Source organism: Protomyctophum bolini, assembly GCF_963924005.1.
Source record: "Protomyctophum bolini genome assembly, chromosome: 4".
Taxonomy (NCBI): domain Eukaryota; kingdom Metazoa; phylum Chordata; class Actinopteri; order Myctophiformes; family Myctophidae; genus Protomyctophum; species Protomyctophum bolini.
This window is the reverse complement of record NC_137865.1, coordinates 23,988,020-24,004,058: the sequence shown is the minus strand read 5'-3', so window position 1 is coordinate 24,004,058 and position 16,039 is coordinate 23,988,020. Positions and strand designations below refer to the sequence as shown.

General features: G+C 42.6%; 1 protein-coding gene across 1 annotated transcript in view; it reads right to left on the bottom strand.

Moving 5' to 3' along the window:
* The window catches only part of pdhx (pyruvate dehydrogenase complex component X), a 43,664-nt gene that overhangs the window by 23,391 nt on the left and 4,234 nt on the right, over nucleotides 1-16,039 (bottom strand). Inside the window, exons 3-5 of the mRNA XM_080761686.1 lie at nucleotides 14,603-14,703; nucleotides 4,013-4,218; nucleotides 2,754-2,852 (exon numbers count right to left, since the gene is read on the bottom strand). Of these exons, the coding sequence (XP_080617812.1) occupies nucleotides 2,754-2,852; nucleotides 4,013-4,218; nucleotides 14,603-14,703 (406 nt within the window). The remainder of the gene's footprint in view (nucleotides 1-2,753; nucleotides 2,853-4,012; nucleotides 4,219-14,602; nucleotides 14,704-16,039) is intronic.

Genomic DNA, 16,039 nt, shown 5'->3' with positions numbered 1-16,039 from the left:
AACTATTTTTCTGCGTGCAACAAAAAATAACTACAGAGAGCAACAAATGATATGACAAAGAAAATAAAAAACGAATAAACAAACGGGCAGTAAATCTCTTTTTTCGTTTACGAGAAAAAAGACATCATGTACTATGCATTTTGTGTTATACTTATTTAGGAGTGCCATACATGTCCATCATCACAACAACGGTTGGGATACGTACATATAGACAAGACATTAGTCAAGTAAAAGTCATCGACTACACACTGGCTGGCCTGACTATCATGTGACACAGATAGAAGAACACAGGGGGGGGATTTCCCAGCCCTTTTTAACCCTTCCTGTGGATTATATAACCTCCTATGATCTCATCCCTGGGATACGCGGCCCCTCTGTTATTCATGCCCTCTATTGAGGGCCTAACAAGAGGAGGGGCATGGCAGGGAGGGCATACCACTTCCCTGGTCTCAATCTTATCTTGATGTGCCACCATTGGGACAAAAGCTACGAAAACAGGTCTATTCTGGCCTGCCGTCAAGGATCTATAAGCATGTTAGCTCGCTCTGTTATGCTGCTTTTGTTTTCCATATTAAGCAACATACGAGCTAAGGTCACTTTGCTTTGCTCAGAAATTCAGAATGCAGTCAAATCCGATTTGTTTCTCAAATATTATTTTTAGTATTGACTGTCCACATTGTTATTTGCAAGTGATTAGATTCGATTTGTGTATACAGACATTGTTGACCCATCTGCATTGGTCACTGTGATAACGATCTAATACCTGTATATAGATATATAATAGGTGTGACTGATGCTTATTTATAGTCTATCATAATGTGATGCATTGTGATCTTGTACTTGTAGGTCTGCTATTTTCAGTGAGTGACACTGACATATAAAGCACTAGACCGGTGCCCGGCTGTAGAGCACAGAGTCAGTAATGATGGAAGTTGGAGATCCATTGGAGCCTATGCAATACCCGTTGTACCCGTGTCAAAGTACCCATTCCACCCATCCATCTGTGTCCCTTTTATGCCCAATTGCCAATATATGGAGATTTCAGTACAACGGATTCATTACCGGATTCATCAAACCCTGATGACCTTGGGATACATCACTGAGGATACGTCCCAGTTGCATCCATGCCATGTATTTTCGTTCTGAGGTATTCTATATATGTGACAACCAGGTATAGTCTGGTGACCACCGGAGAGACGGGTGACAGCGGGAATGTAGACGGCACCCCAGGAGCAGTATGGGTTAGCGCCCCATCCTGCATCCTCCGTGAGGAGAGGTGAGGAGAGGGTTTCGCGAGACCCGAAACCCTGATGACCTTAGTTGGGATACATCACTGAGCATACGTCCCAGTTGCATCCATGCGATGTATTTTCGTTCCAGGTTGGGACGCAACACATAACTTGTAGATCAGCTTTTTTTTGCAAGCGAGTCCCTCACTCATCACGATGGATCCACTGAACGTTAATAATAGGCTATAGCCTTCTCTCACGTATGAGAAAGAAGTTAATTTATAAACAACCTCACCACCAAAGGCAAATAAAACTTAATTATATATTTTTCAGAGCTTTATGAGGTGATTTTGTCCATCATACATATCCTCCACTGTCCCACTACATCGGAATTGGAAATGGAGTAATGGTTATGGCAAGATTTCATCCATACTGGACCAGAGCTTTATTGATTACTGAGGGGAAATTTGTCTTTTGGATTAATCGCTTACCTAAGTCTTCCAATTCTAAAGACATACGCAAGCTTTGATCCCTGGCAAGTCAGCATCGGAGTAGAGGTGAGAACTAGCTAAATTAACTGACGGAGAATCATTCATGAATCAGACACCTAACATAGGAGAGAACCACTGTTTATATATCAGGTTTGTTGTGTCTTGATATAATTGCCTTTCTCTTTCCCTCAACTCACAACATATGGCCTGTGTTTCTATGGTCACCATTAGGTCCTGGAGTCTGGGTTGCCATAGCGACAGCAGTAGCTTAATGAGATTCCCCAGCAGGGTGTGAGATGGGTAACGAGAGCGTTCAATCAGGTCCCCGGCAGCAGGTAGCCATTACAGCTGTGTGTGTGTGTACTCATGTTACTATACTTGTGAGGGCCAGACATCCTCACAAGTATAGTAGAATTTGAGAAATAGATATTATGAGGACCATTTTCCTGGTTCTCGCAAGAGAAGTTTTTTAATATGCAGCTATAGTGTAGATTTTCGTCTTACACAAACATTAAATTAAATACCCATCGACAGTGAATGGATGACGTACGATGATAAGAGCGCCCCTCACTTCACACGGGTGTGATTTTTATGGTTTAAATTAAAAAGATGTTTAGGCTTTCAATAAGGAACAGATTTAGGTTAGGGTTAGGATTAGACATTACGTTCCTGTTGTGATATTTTCAGCTTTAGGCTTAAAAAAAGGCAAGAATTGTCTTCACAAAATCCCCATCCCAATACGTAGTCACAAGTATAGTGTGTGTGTGTGTGTGTGTGTGTGTGTGTGTGTGTGTGTGTAATCATCACAGATATCTTCGGTGTGACTGCCCCCATATAGCGGTGCTAATGCACCTGACATCTTTACCACTTCACGCATGCTGCTCCTTCCCATGTGGCTCTTATGCAGGGAGGGAGTGCCTTCATCTTACAGAGGTGCAGGAAGTGCAGAGGCACACTTGGTTCGCCCCCAGAGGCACCATTACGACCTTTCAAACCTCTATGAAGCTATCCCCCTTCTACCCATCATACTTACTCCTTGGTGACGAGTCCCCTCGGCCCAGTGGGCGTGGCCAACTTGTGGTCCAGGCCGTGTGTGTCCAGGATGTGCCTAGCAGCTGGGCTCAGGCGTAACCTGGACAGACAGCAAGGAACACAATGGAGGATTAGTACCATACCATCCTGGCATGACAGTTATAATGATCTGTGCCATGTCTGCCATTAGACTAGTATTTCGGGCTCTGAAGTGTGTTTTCCTCCAATTTAGACTGAATTAAGAGACTATGAGGCTCCATCTATATTATTACCATTAATACTGATATGTTCTTACTCTATCCCTTTTTTGAGTGGGGCGCTATTCCCTCCAACTCCAAGAGTTGAGAAACAGAACAGCACCTGACGGCTGACGCCATATGGCAGCTAAGTCTATGGACTTTTTTATGTTGGTTTAGAGCACGCATGTACAATGTTTGTATAAATGTGAAGTGTTTTGCAAGTGATGTATAAACTAAAGTCAGTTTGCACAGCACCAAAGTGCTTCTCTGTCCACGACTCGTGAAATGTCTCAGAAAACTATATAAGCATGAGCGTGCACAGGTGTACACCTGCGTAGTAGCTCCTTGAGTGTAACTGTCATTTATTATCATAAACAACATCAGCTGATTGGGATTTAATTACAGTAAACAATGTGTATGACAGAGAGAGGTCAGAAGACAGTGAATAATCACATGCCACGATACTCTTAGATTGCTCAAGGTAGTAATGTCACTGTATATGCGCTTCCTGGTGGAAATGTGTGCTCTACTCAGTGCAGCTTTGTAGTTACCGTTTATTAGGTATAGCCAATGATTGGCTCTGCCTGTGCAATACCTTCATTTATACTGCATCTAAGGTGGCTAAAATCTGGGGACAGACTCAGCGTAAAATGTGTTTGTATATTAAACAGGCCAAGCTTTAAAGTTTGTTGGTTGCTTCACTACTTTCTACGGGAGTATTTATTGTATCAATACTGGGCAGGATTCTTTCTCGCTTTGGCATAATGGACAATGGATGATCATCATCTTACTCAGTATGCTGAGTGTAATGGTGACAAAGTATTCTGTGAAAAAGTGGAATGCACAATTATGAAAAATGTACTAAGAACGCTCCGTCTCTTTACAATGAAGGGATTCTCTAATTCACTCAAAGACTGATGTTGATGTTCATACGACAGAGATTACAGCAAGGGCTGCTGTTCATCGCAGATCAACCTGGACACTCGTAATGATGGACAAAGGAGGGGAGCCAGCAACTTACGGTCCTGAGGTGGCTGGTTTTGGTGGAAGAGGAGGGGGCGCAATGGGTGCTACAGCTGGGGCAGCGGCTGCTGGGGCAGCATGTGGGGCTGGGGTGGGAGCCGCTGCCTCTGGGGGAGGGACCTCCACTAGCTTCCAGTCCTGTCCTTCCTCCACCATGAGGGCAATGAGGGTGCCCAGTTTCACGCTGCGACTGCCCTCCTCCATCTGTGTGTGTGTGTGTGTGTGTGTGTGTGTGTGAGAGAGAGAGAGAGAGTGTGAGTCCCAGCCAGAGAGAGAGAGAGAGAGAGAGAGGGAAGTGGGGTAGAGTAAGGGTAAAAAGGTTAGTAGTAGTAGTAGTAAATAATTATGCTCACGAGGACACATTAAACGAATTCAAGAGGAAGAGGAAGGGTTTAGGGCTTAGAGGAGACTGTACAATGTGAGCAGAGCAGGGAAAGGGAGAAAGTCTGGTTGGAGAGCAATCAGTGGGCGTTGAGATGAACACTGTCTGACAGACCATTCATTAACGCTGCCACCACAGGGACCTCTTAAACAGCTTCAGCTGAGCTCTCTTCTCCACTCACTTCATTTCCTCCTTCTGCTAGTGTCACGTACCGCACAAATATGATCACCCTTTGAAAAGGAACAGCGGATGGCTTTCTGCTATCGATTCCTTCTCTCATTCCAAAAAAGGCACTGTGTGTGAAGGGTTTCTTCTGTACACGCTTCTTCAGCAAGTTAAGACATTTATAACTCTGACTCTGTCAATATTCATTAGTTTGAAATGAAAGGCCCGGCACAATAGGCGGGGCAGGATGGTGGCACTTCATCTCTTTTCTAAAAGGTTTCAAATTACTGAGCTGTCACTTCTGCCAAAGGTGACACTTTGTCTTAGGCAAAACAGAACATAGCCCGCAAAATATGCAGAGACTGCCAGCCGAGCTGCAGAGTTCAACATCACCCTGTATTGTACCGTAATTTTCCAAATAGTAGCCCAGGCTATTAATATGCAAAATCGATTTGGATCCTGGGCGTATAAAAGTAACTAGGCTGTTATTTTCAGTAGGCCTTTATTTATTTTTGTACCGGCCTGCAGCGGGCCATAATTTGGTTACAGTTCCTGTCGAGCTGACTCGAGCATGTTTTTAGTGCAAAAGGTATGATAAACATAGCAGGCAAAGTCTTTTTGATATAATATTGAGAATAGGGGATCTTATAGGAAGCTCCGCTCTACTGGCATGATGTAATTAATATAGTTATTTGGTAGCACAGCTGTGTAAATTTCCAATAGTGTAAACAATTTAAAAGGCTGTCATATACTCTTAATATATTCTTTCAAATGAGGTTTGGCCTTATAGATCAAAAATACATGTGCTCAGTTTTTTTATGAATTAATTTTCAACTATTTGTACACCTCAGTGAAATTAAGGCTGCATGGAAAATCCCTAATAGAGAGAGTGTTGCAGGCCTAATGACAAGTGCACCAACGCTCAGTGCACATAAACTCTAGGGCCAGGCCCACAGGGCCTGGGCATTATAACCTCTTATAATCTCTCTCCATATTGTTTGATAAAGGCGTATAAAAACATGACTTATACAACCAATGAAAATATACAGTATAGACCACTTGGAATGATAACAATCAGTTGAGAATTGCCCGAGTATGGCACAAGTTATATTACAACTTTTTGGGGGGATATGGAGGAATTTGTTGTATACTTGTGAGGAGTGAGGACCTCTGCTTGGATTCACGGTGAGTGGCATGCTGCAATCTCACAATGCGTTGCGACTTGGAGCTTGTAGATCTTCTATTTTCTGCCATTCCAATTTCAGGGATAATGTCAAAACAATTAAAAAAAATAAGTTGAGTTTAGGCGTTAAGTTGGTGATACAGTAGTTTTGTTTAAGCATGGGTTTCGTCACAGGAAAGGGTCTGAGATGGCAGTTGGCCAATGATATTGCGAAAGTGGGTGTTACCACAATTCCATTCCAATTCCAGTTCAGTTATCACAATCTAGTAATAATAACACTTAGCCAAACCCATAAATGACATAATGTTAGTCAGAATGTGGTGCTACTGTATAGCAAAAGACAGGGGATAGACTGATCAGCAGGACATTGGATTAGCCACCACTACCCCATACTCCAGTGGGTTTGCTACCGTAGCTAAACCATCGGAGCGTTCCGATAAACCCATCATCTCCATCTAACCAGAAAGAACAGCAGGCTATGCGCACACCTGCGCTCACAGGCATAAAGAATAGCAACTTAACACTTAGTTTTTCAATTCAACTCAGCCGCACTAGAGCAAACCGATCCGATGTTGGGAGCGGGGAACTGTTTATTTAATCACAGGAAAGACAGGAATTCGACTTTACATTTCCACCTAGCTGTTGGGCAGAAACCTTGAATCAATATATATATATATATATATATATATATATATTACCACACACACACACACACACACACACACACACACACAGCTATTCACATGTAGCTTTGTCGTATGACAAACGCAACAGAAATAGAAATATAAAAAGTAACAGAGATAGCAGATCTATAAGATTACAACGTGCACATCATGTTTGTCTAGTCTTGTTTTAATGTTTAACCAATAAAAAGTATTAACAAGCGCTTGTGAATAAATAATTAATAACTACACTGGATGCATTGGAATGCAGGTTCTTAAGCCTCACAAAAAACCCCACCATACATGTGTTTTGTGTGACAACCTGACCTTTCCTCCAAAGACATGTACGTATACATGTGTATAACACAAATCTCACTTCCTGGTCTCCATATTTAATGTCTCAAGTGGATGGCACCTCTTCTGCTCTGTGGGATGTGATGGATGACAACACAGCCAATGAGCTGCTGTGGGAATTCAAGAGCTCTGGAAATTTCCATAGACTCACTATATACAATCCCAGAGGAGTCTTCCCCCCACATAGCAAAGGAACTCAGTTTCTGCTATACACGCTGCAGATGGAATAATGTGCAGTGTGCACACATGGAGTAAGATACATCATCATCAGTAATACATCCATACATTTTAAAACATCCACGCAGAGATACCAATGTTTCAGCTTGCTCTGCCTCTGATGTGGTGCGGTAGCACGGCAATTAGTACCGATTTCTATATTTTATTAAAAGATCATACTGTATGCGAACATGATAAATATCAGCCTTTGAATACTAGACTCTGCCTTTCAAGAGGAAGCCAAAGCCTCCTCTGCCACACAAATGCATTACTTTTGAGTGAAAAAGGTACAACTTGCAGCATGCAGATGATGCAAATTAGTTGTAAAACGTCTTTGGAGTGCTAAAAAGAAAATAACTGAATTTTCTACGGCCTCACCATCCAGTTTACCAAGACGTCGGAGAGAGAAGCGACATTCTATAATATCGCCCTCCCACACCCCAAATCACCATAAATACCAATTAGTTGCTGACGCATGTGGCAGCTCATTTGAATAAAGCACCAGCCTCTCCTATTCAGTCTTTCATAGCCTTAAGTTGACATAAACTTAAGTTGTTGTCTTTCAACTGTCAAGGTTTCTTCTCTGCTCGAGATTATGGATGAGGTGCTCTCATGTGTTGTTGATATTGTGGCAGAGAATGTGCATGAATGTGTGTTCAACCTCCTTCATACATAGACAGAAAACATACGAGCACACAAACACATCACCAGCACCAGTCATAGAGCAGGGATCAACACTGCCATCAGCTGGTGATAGAATATCATCGAGAGGTGAAAACCATCCTAAAAAGCTCAGCAATCAAAGCTGTTCACAGAGTTCTTCTAGGCCTAGGGCAAAGACTCACCCAGGACTTGTTCCAACCTGGCTCCGCCTTGTTTATGTTGCTATAACATCATTTTTGGAAAAAAATAAAAACAAACATGATATGCCCAGTCACCATGCTGTGCCTGTGATGTTCCTTTTTACTGACAAAGAATTGAACGCAACTGAAAAACACGTTATTTCAATGATAGTGGATGGAGAGAAAGGATTTCGGCCTCGGGCTCCATGAAAAAAAATATATATATTGAATTTGTTTACAATGAAAAAAATAATAGTTCTGTCTGTTTGTGTATTTATCTATTATGAAGATGGTGCTGACTGGTGTTTCAAATTCTGCACAAACCCGACCAGGCCCAACCCGACGTTTTAGGGCCGGGTCGGGCCTAAAATCTATGCTAATTAGTCATATTTTTCGTATTAAAAGTACAGTAAGAGGTTGGCTTCTGTATGGACAAAAACTAAAATGTAAAGAAATACATATTGATCCACAGCACAGGGAGAAACTGAAGCGATATTGGGATATTGATTGAGTCAGGACTCAACTAATATCTATTTCAATGGGATTTTAAATATTTAGATTGCTCAACGTGAACTCAAACTGCAAATCTTCAGAGACTTTTTAACAGTCTCAGGGAATTCTTTAGCGACTGATGATCTCATCCACATTGCATCCTGATAGACAGAGAAGTTATTAGCTACAGTACCGCTAATGAAGCCAATCTCAGTGTGGCAAACGAAGTCTGGGAGATCTGATTATGGGACTCCTAGGGGATATATCCGGAACCCATCAGCCAGGCTAATGATATCGCAAAGCTGCCCTAAACCATTTATGAGGTTAACCCATTTATCATTTCATGGACCTCACTGTAAGCTACAGTACCAAACAGTCCTACAGTACATGCCCTGTGACACACGAAACAGCACTGATTGTAAGCTTTGTCTAGTCTAGAAGTTCCCAAACCAAAGGAACAACAATTAGCTATCCTCAGGCTGTGGCGTTGTGAGAAGTGTTGTACTCAACTGTGATCAACTAATTAGCCATTAGCTATTTTTGCAAATGTTATTAAAAACCTGTGTGAAGTGAGGGGTGCTCTTATCATTTACATCATCATGCCAAATTGTCGCAACCCTCCAACAACCAGTCCGTGGCCATGTCCTAGGCTAGCCTGGGTAAACCCACTCCCCCTGCTGGACAACATTTCATTCTGCCTCAGGCAGAATGCAAATCTGGCGAGGGGGGAGGGGTTTACCCAGGCTAGTCCTAGGCTGGATCACCATTGCACTGTTGCTTGGTGTTGAAGCGCCCCGAGCGCTGGGTGTTACTAATTGAACGGAGAACTCCGTCCTGACTGCTCAGGGTGATCATGCCCAGGACACACACGCGCACGTGCACACACTCTTACTTTCTTTTATGATTTCCTATTATTTTTCTTTCAAAATTACAACTCTTTTGAGTTACAAGCTTCAATGCAATGTAGAAAATATGTGGGAGGCAGAACATTGTCGTTTCGAGCCATGAAAGGCTGAGATGTGAGGGAATTCCAGGCACGTTCAGACTATTACAGCAGGGCATCAACTCCCAGCCTAACTGTACCCACAACAAGACGTAAAAATAGAACAGAGCACACATCCACTGAAATGGAGTCTCAGCTGGTACAATAAAGCATATGGGTTCATTGTGATCATTTGTGTGAGTGAGTGAGTGAGTGTGTGTGTGTGTGCGTGTGCGTGTGCTTGTGTGTGTGTGTGTGTGTGTGTGTGTGTGTGGTAGGGGGGGGGGGGGGATGAGAATGACGATGCCCACCTTGCGACACAGACTAAGCACTAAGCGGAATGCAGCCACATCCCAGCAGTAGTATAATCAGCCAACCCGGTGTTAATGACCAACGGCCTGGCTGACTGCTGCAAACACACCACTGGGGCAATTAGTTTCCAGCAGCTTGTACAGAGAATCACAGTAACATAAACACACTGTAACTGTACGTGCTATCATGTGAGATGTTCAGTGTCGTTCACACTATCTGATAATACATGGGTTGTAGAATAGACTAGAATATAGATAGTGATTTAAAACTTCAAGCCAAGAAAAAGAGATGTGTTTTTCCGTAAGCCTGCATATTTTATTACTGAAACCATATCTAATTGTTCTATCTGTCTCTGCTCAATGGACAGTTAACAGCTCAGACACAATGCACCACATCTTCTTACGCTGCAAAGAATCTTTTTCAAATGCTTTAATTGGTGGTTTAAATAAAGAGCTAAGAGCATAGCTGAGAAGAGCAAGTCATTATGAAGTTGACACGTCAAGATATCACAGATGTGTGTTGCGTTTACTGCTAGATGGTCCTACACAGCATGCTTTTAACTTCTTCACAGCAGAAGATTGTCTGCTTCTCCTCCAATCCATCATCTAAATACCAGCGCACTCATGGGAATTGGAATAGACAATCTGATCGGTGTAATTAATGTAACACCCAACAAAACAGACCGATCACTAATTCAGAGCCTTAATACCACCCATTAGTGCTGGTGTTTGTGTGCAGATTATGTGCTGTGTAACTAGTAAAATTAGTTTGCGCTGTGCGTTCTGCGCTGTGCACCATTGATCGACTAAATCAGTGGTTCCCAAACATTTGGTGTCTCCCTGGGACCCAGGTCAACCGTGTTTATTAATGTATTTCATTTTAACCACTTAAGCCCTATTAAATTGTGAAAATCTGTATGTATGTTAATGCAATACAACTATAGGACATTGTAGTGGCTGGAGGTGGTCTCCCTACTAGACTGAAAAATACCCTGAAGCTCATAACCGCAATATCCCCCAGGTCAATGTAGGGATTGTTTCTTCGACGAGTGGTAGAAATGTGGTCTCTCTCTCATGCAGGAGATTCTGGTTTGAATCCTAGGCAAGACATAATAGTTCTGGATTGCAAATGAACAGTCAGGATTTTTTTTTTACATTGTCGACTGCAGCTTGCCACCAACATAATGGATCCCCAGCATGACAAAGTGTTCGACAATGAAGAGCGACAGGGATGGATAAATGGCAAGCTGGTTGTTAGGCAAGGCACTATGGGCGAGCATTCAATATCTTCATCAATCCATCCATCCTTCTATAGTCATCCTGAATCGCTCAACAAGCTCTACATCAAACATATCCACGTTCCCCCGTCTTACAGCCTGACCTATCTGTCCCGTTCTTCACTATGATGACTCCATCGCTGCTCAGCAGCACCATTCATCTTCACATCCATCAGAATGCTGACCCGTGTGTGTGTGCGCATGCACGTACACACATGTAAGTGCGGTTTCCTACTGTCTGTGATTGATTACATCCCGGGCAGATGTTCAGATTGAAACCCTGGGGGTCATGGTACAGCCGAGTGGTATATAGATGTGATGAGACAGGGTAATCTGTGTGTTGATGGTGCTTTTGGCGATCGCCTACCACCAAACCTGCCTCCATCGCACCCTTTATGGACCCACCCCGCAATATTGAACCCCCTTCCCCATCAGTGCCCCCGAGGCTGTTGGGAAGCAGGAGAAGAGGTTGACCCCCATAAATAACCACTGTGGAGCAGTGGAAGCCCCCCTTCTGACATAACGTTTGGCCACAGGCAGGCGATTATGCTAGCCTCCAATTTAGAAACTCCCTGGGTACTTGGTGAGAGCTACAGTACAGCTGCAAATATCAACTAGAAATGCACTCTGTCGAGATGCAAACTTGCGCCTTGCACACAGGTATGCCATGTATGGCCTACTTGTGTGCAAGCAAAGCGTGCAAATACTGCTACTAACTAATGTCTATTAGTTAGTAGCAGTACTTGCACGCTCTGCCATACACCGATGGCAGCGGAAACCATGCAAGGCACCAACCAGCACATCAGGAGCAATTAGGGGTATAGGGTTATATCTTGCACCACCCTTATCCCTAAACGTATTTGCCATTTTTTACTATTTAAAAAAACCTTTTAAAATAGTTCAAATAGCTGATCTACAAGCTCACAACGTGTAGATCGGCTAGTTGAACTATTTTAAAATGATTTTCAAAATAGTAAAAACCGGCAAATAAGTTTAGGGTTAAGGGTGTGTAGCAACTCATAATGTAATAACTGCTCATGATGTAATAAGGGCTCAAAAAGGCTCATAATGTAATAAGTTAAATGTAATAAAAACTCATAATGTAATAATCAGCTCATAATGTAATAAAAGGGGTAATAACAATGACAGTGTAAGACTATATGGGCCATATGAAAGTCTACATTTGTCAACAGAGGTAATAACAATGAGAGTGTAAGACTATATGGGCCATATGAGAAAGTCTACATTTGTCAACAGAGGTAATAACAATGACAGTGTAAGACTTTTCTCACCAATATGGGCCATTATTACATTATGAACTTTTATTACATTATGAGCTGCCTTATTGTAGCAACTCATAACGTAACACGTCTTTTATAGAAAAATCTGTTATTACGTTATGCGCTCATGATTTTATTACATTATGAGCTGATTATTACATTATGAGTTTTTATTACATTTAACTTATTACATTATGAGCCTTTTTGAGCCCTTATTACATCATGAGCAGTTATTACATTATGAGTTGCTACAGGGTGGCGTAAGATGGAGCCCTGTCAGTGTCTTGCTCAACGACACTTCGACACTAACTCTGGGGGAGCCCGGGTTCGAACTGGCAACCTTGCGGTTACCATCCAGCCACTCTACCCATACTGTACATACATTACCATTTAACCACCCAACATTAAAACATATCTTAATTACTTCACCATCAACAGCCAATTATAATCATGCATACCATACATACATACCACTTTCGGTCCAGCCGACCACAGTACTATCTAGTAACTATCTTCTTAGCAATTAATCTATTGATTACTTTTTCTAATAATCAAAAAATCAACGTGAAACATTTTACTAGATTTCTTTAAATAATCTAATAAATCAATTAGTTATTAAGCCGTACAATCACTGTTGTACAATGGTGTCACGCAAGAAAAACAAACATAGCTCACAACATTGTGAGCTTGTAGACCTGCCATTTTCACCATCAAGTGAATGATTAATAAAAGTGTATTCTTTTCTACTGTTGCACCCCTACAACACTGTGTGGGTTAATGGGCATTGACCTAAAGAGAGGGAGCACCATACTGTCCCTGCCACATACAGTATGGGGACCAAACACATGGCTTACTGTAAATGTTGCTCCTGGCTGTTGTTCTTATTGAGGGTAGTGGCATGCAGACACACACACGCACACACACACACACACACACACACACACACACACACACACAGTTGTTGGAAAGGTCTTCTGGTGGTGGTGATGGTGGTTGGGGTAATCTAAATGAGCCTATCTTTCTTTGCCAGCTCCAAAGCCCCAACCCCCAATTCTCGGGTGGTTGCTATGGAAACTACTTCATCCACATAGGAGCTAAGGGAAAGGGTGGAGCGAGGATAGGAAGGAAGGAGGCGAGTGATGAAGAAAGGAGAGGAGAGAGCAAAGGAGAATGTTGAAGATATTCGATGGTAATCATCGGGTACAGGCTTTAGTTTAGACATACTATTGGTCCGACTGTCATTAGACCGACAACCACCTCAAACCCTAACCTGACCCTAACCGCAAGCATGGGAGCAGCGCATGTTTGTGTCTAATGTGTGGGTGCGTCCTGTAATCATCATCGGATCGAATCTTTCTAAGATATCTGTGTATGTATATGTGTGCAGGAGTGGCTGTTATTTAAGGGGACAGGTGCTATTTATAGACATACAGTATATACTGTGTAAAATAATGATGTGGTTGAGTAAACTGGCCTTGTGACTGTCTTTTATTTAGGTTACACTGATAGATGCACCACCTGAACCCAGTGCTCCACTGAGCCGTTACTGGAACACAACATCATCTGTGCTTCAAGACCTGGGGAAGGCTAGATTTCTAATTACTGGGCAGAGCACTTTCTGTGATGTGTGTCAGTTCACACACTCACTCACACACACGTGCGTGCGTGAACACAGACAAACACGCAAATATGCTTATCCGTCAGCTTTTTTATTCAAAAAGCGCACAAAGCAGTCACTGAATTTACTGTCAAGGTGTTTTTCCTTGTCATAACGGAGTGAGTTGAGGAGGAGGAGGGTGGTGGGGGGGGGGGGGGGGGGTGGAGGGTGGCTGCTGTTCTCTCTAGAAAATAATGACCATCGTTTCCTCTCCCCGATATGCTAAACTTCCTGGCACGTCGATCGTCCGGGGCCGTTGGATGATATGCTTTTATGAGCACGTTCTGGAGGACGGAACATGTGTTTGGAGCACTGATGAAAGACAACCCATTCTGATTCTGTTGACAACGTCATTAAATATTCAAACGTCAAAACGGCACAATGGGGGGAGACACTTTGTCAATGCTTTGCTGTCACTGTACAGTGGAATGTGTAGCAAGCACAGGCAATTAGCGCAGCGGAAACACAGTACACAATTGTGCGCGCGCACGCACACACACAAACACACAATAGAAACACACAATAGGTCTATACATGAACACATACTGTAGTACATAAAACTTTACAGAACATCTCGTTAGTCTATTTTTTTATGCTTGCAAAAAGGTTTTTCCCAGCCCACTTTGAAGAAAAAATGCATTTACCGAAAGCTTGACACTTACAATATAACTAAACCAATGCAACATCCGACTTTAAATCCAGATCTAACCCACTGCCTCTACGGAGAACATCTTAAGCTTCCCTGTTTACAGAAGATAATAACATCTCAGTGTGTGCTTACTCACCAAGATCTTGGCCATGATGCCGTCATCACTGGATTCCAAGGTAACCACAGCCTTGTCCGTCTCGATTTCACAGATGGCATCGCCCGCCGCTACTGCCTCACCTGCCGAAACAACGTACACAGTATGTAAAAGATATTGACGCACACACACACACACACACATACACACTGATGTACATATATTACTGTTTTACTTACATGTAGTATACACCCAAACAAAGAATTGCATTAATATGTACCAAAAGACATACACATACTGTAGATTGTGAGGAAAAAACTCTTCCTGGGTCAGGCCTAGATTTCAAAAGAGCCACCTAATCAATCTTTCATGGGAAAGAATTTGAGTTATGGCCTGGGATACTGGCAAGCCACATACACAGTTACGGAGACATTTGATTCCATTTGTACGCTCTCAGTGTTAAATGAACACTCAGGATTTTACTATGTACCAAGCTAGATCTTCTTCCTATATCCTTTATATTCCCAGTGTTCCACCACAGTTGGAATACATTAGCATCTGTTTAGCAATGGAAAAGGATGGCAATTAAGCAACCTTGGGTTCTTTGCGGCACATGTAGCGCAAACATGTTGTATGTACAGTTACATACATGCACAGTAAAATCCTTGGTGTTCATTTACCTCTGACAAGGTACAAACTTGTACATTTGTCGTTACAGGATTTTAGTTACCGTGTACTCTTCCAAAAGAGAGACATACAGTAAAGATGCCTTTCTTGGGAGAAAGGGTGAGATTAGACTAGGCATAGTAAACCCACCATGAATTAAGAAATGTGTTTATCCACGGGCAATCTAAGAAACATCATTTATAATCATTCCTAGGAAGTAGGAACCTGGAGACTGGGTTAGAATATACCGAAAATATCTGTCAAGAAGATCAAATAAACACAGAGGACTGGAAGGAGATTGGTACTAGTCTAGCACTGTATGATTGAGGCCCCTTTATTACAAATATGACCATATGTGTTATGGAAAGAGGAGCTATGGTAGATGAGATATGGGTCAAGGGTCAGCACAGAGAGCTGGCGATGGGAAGGGTCACCTCGGAGGGAGCATGTCAAGGACAGTGATAGACAAAAACAACCACCATGTGCAACCTCATCCTCAGCTTCAAAACAAAAGAGGCAGGAGCTCATGCACTGTGTGTGAGACAAACAGAGTGGGTTTGGGAGAGGGCCATGAGAAACTGTGTGGACATGGATGGGTGAGGGGGAGGATGAATGCAACCCAAAGGAGTATCGACATCAGAAGCCCCAGAGAGCCTGGAGCAGCAAAGTCGAGATTGGATTTGTGTATGAGGTTTTAACACCACATGACCCTAGGGGTTAGGTGTGATGTGCAATATTAAAGTTTAAACAGGCGACCCCAAGCCCTTTCACCTCCAGTCCACAGGAATGTCAATGGGCTGATATTATAAAATG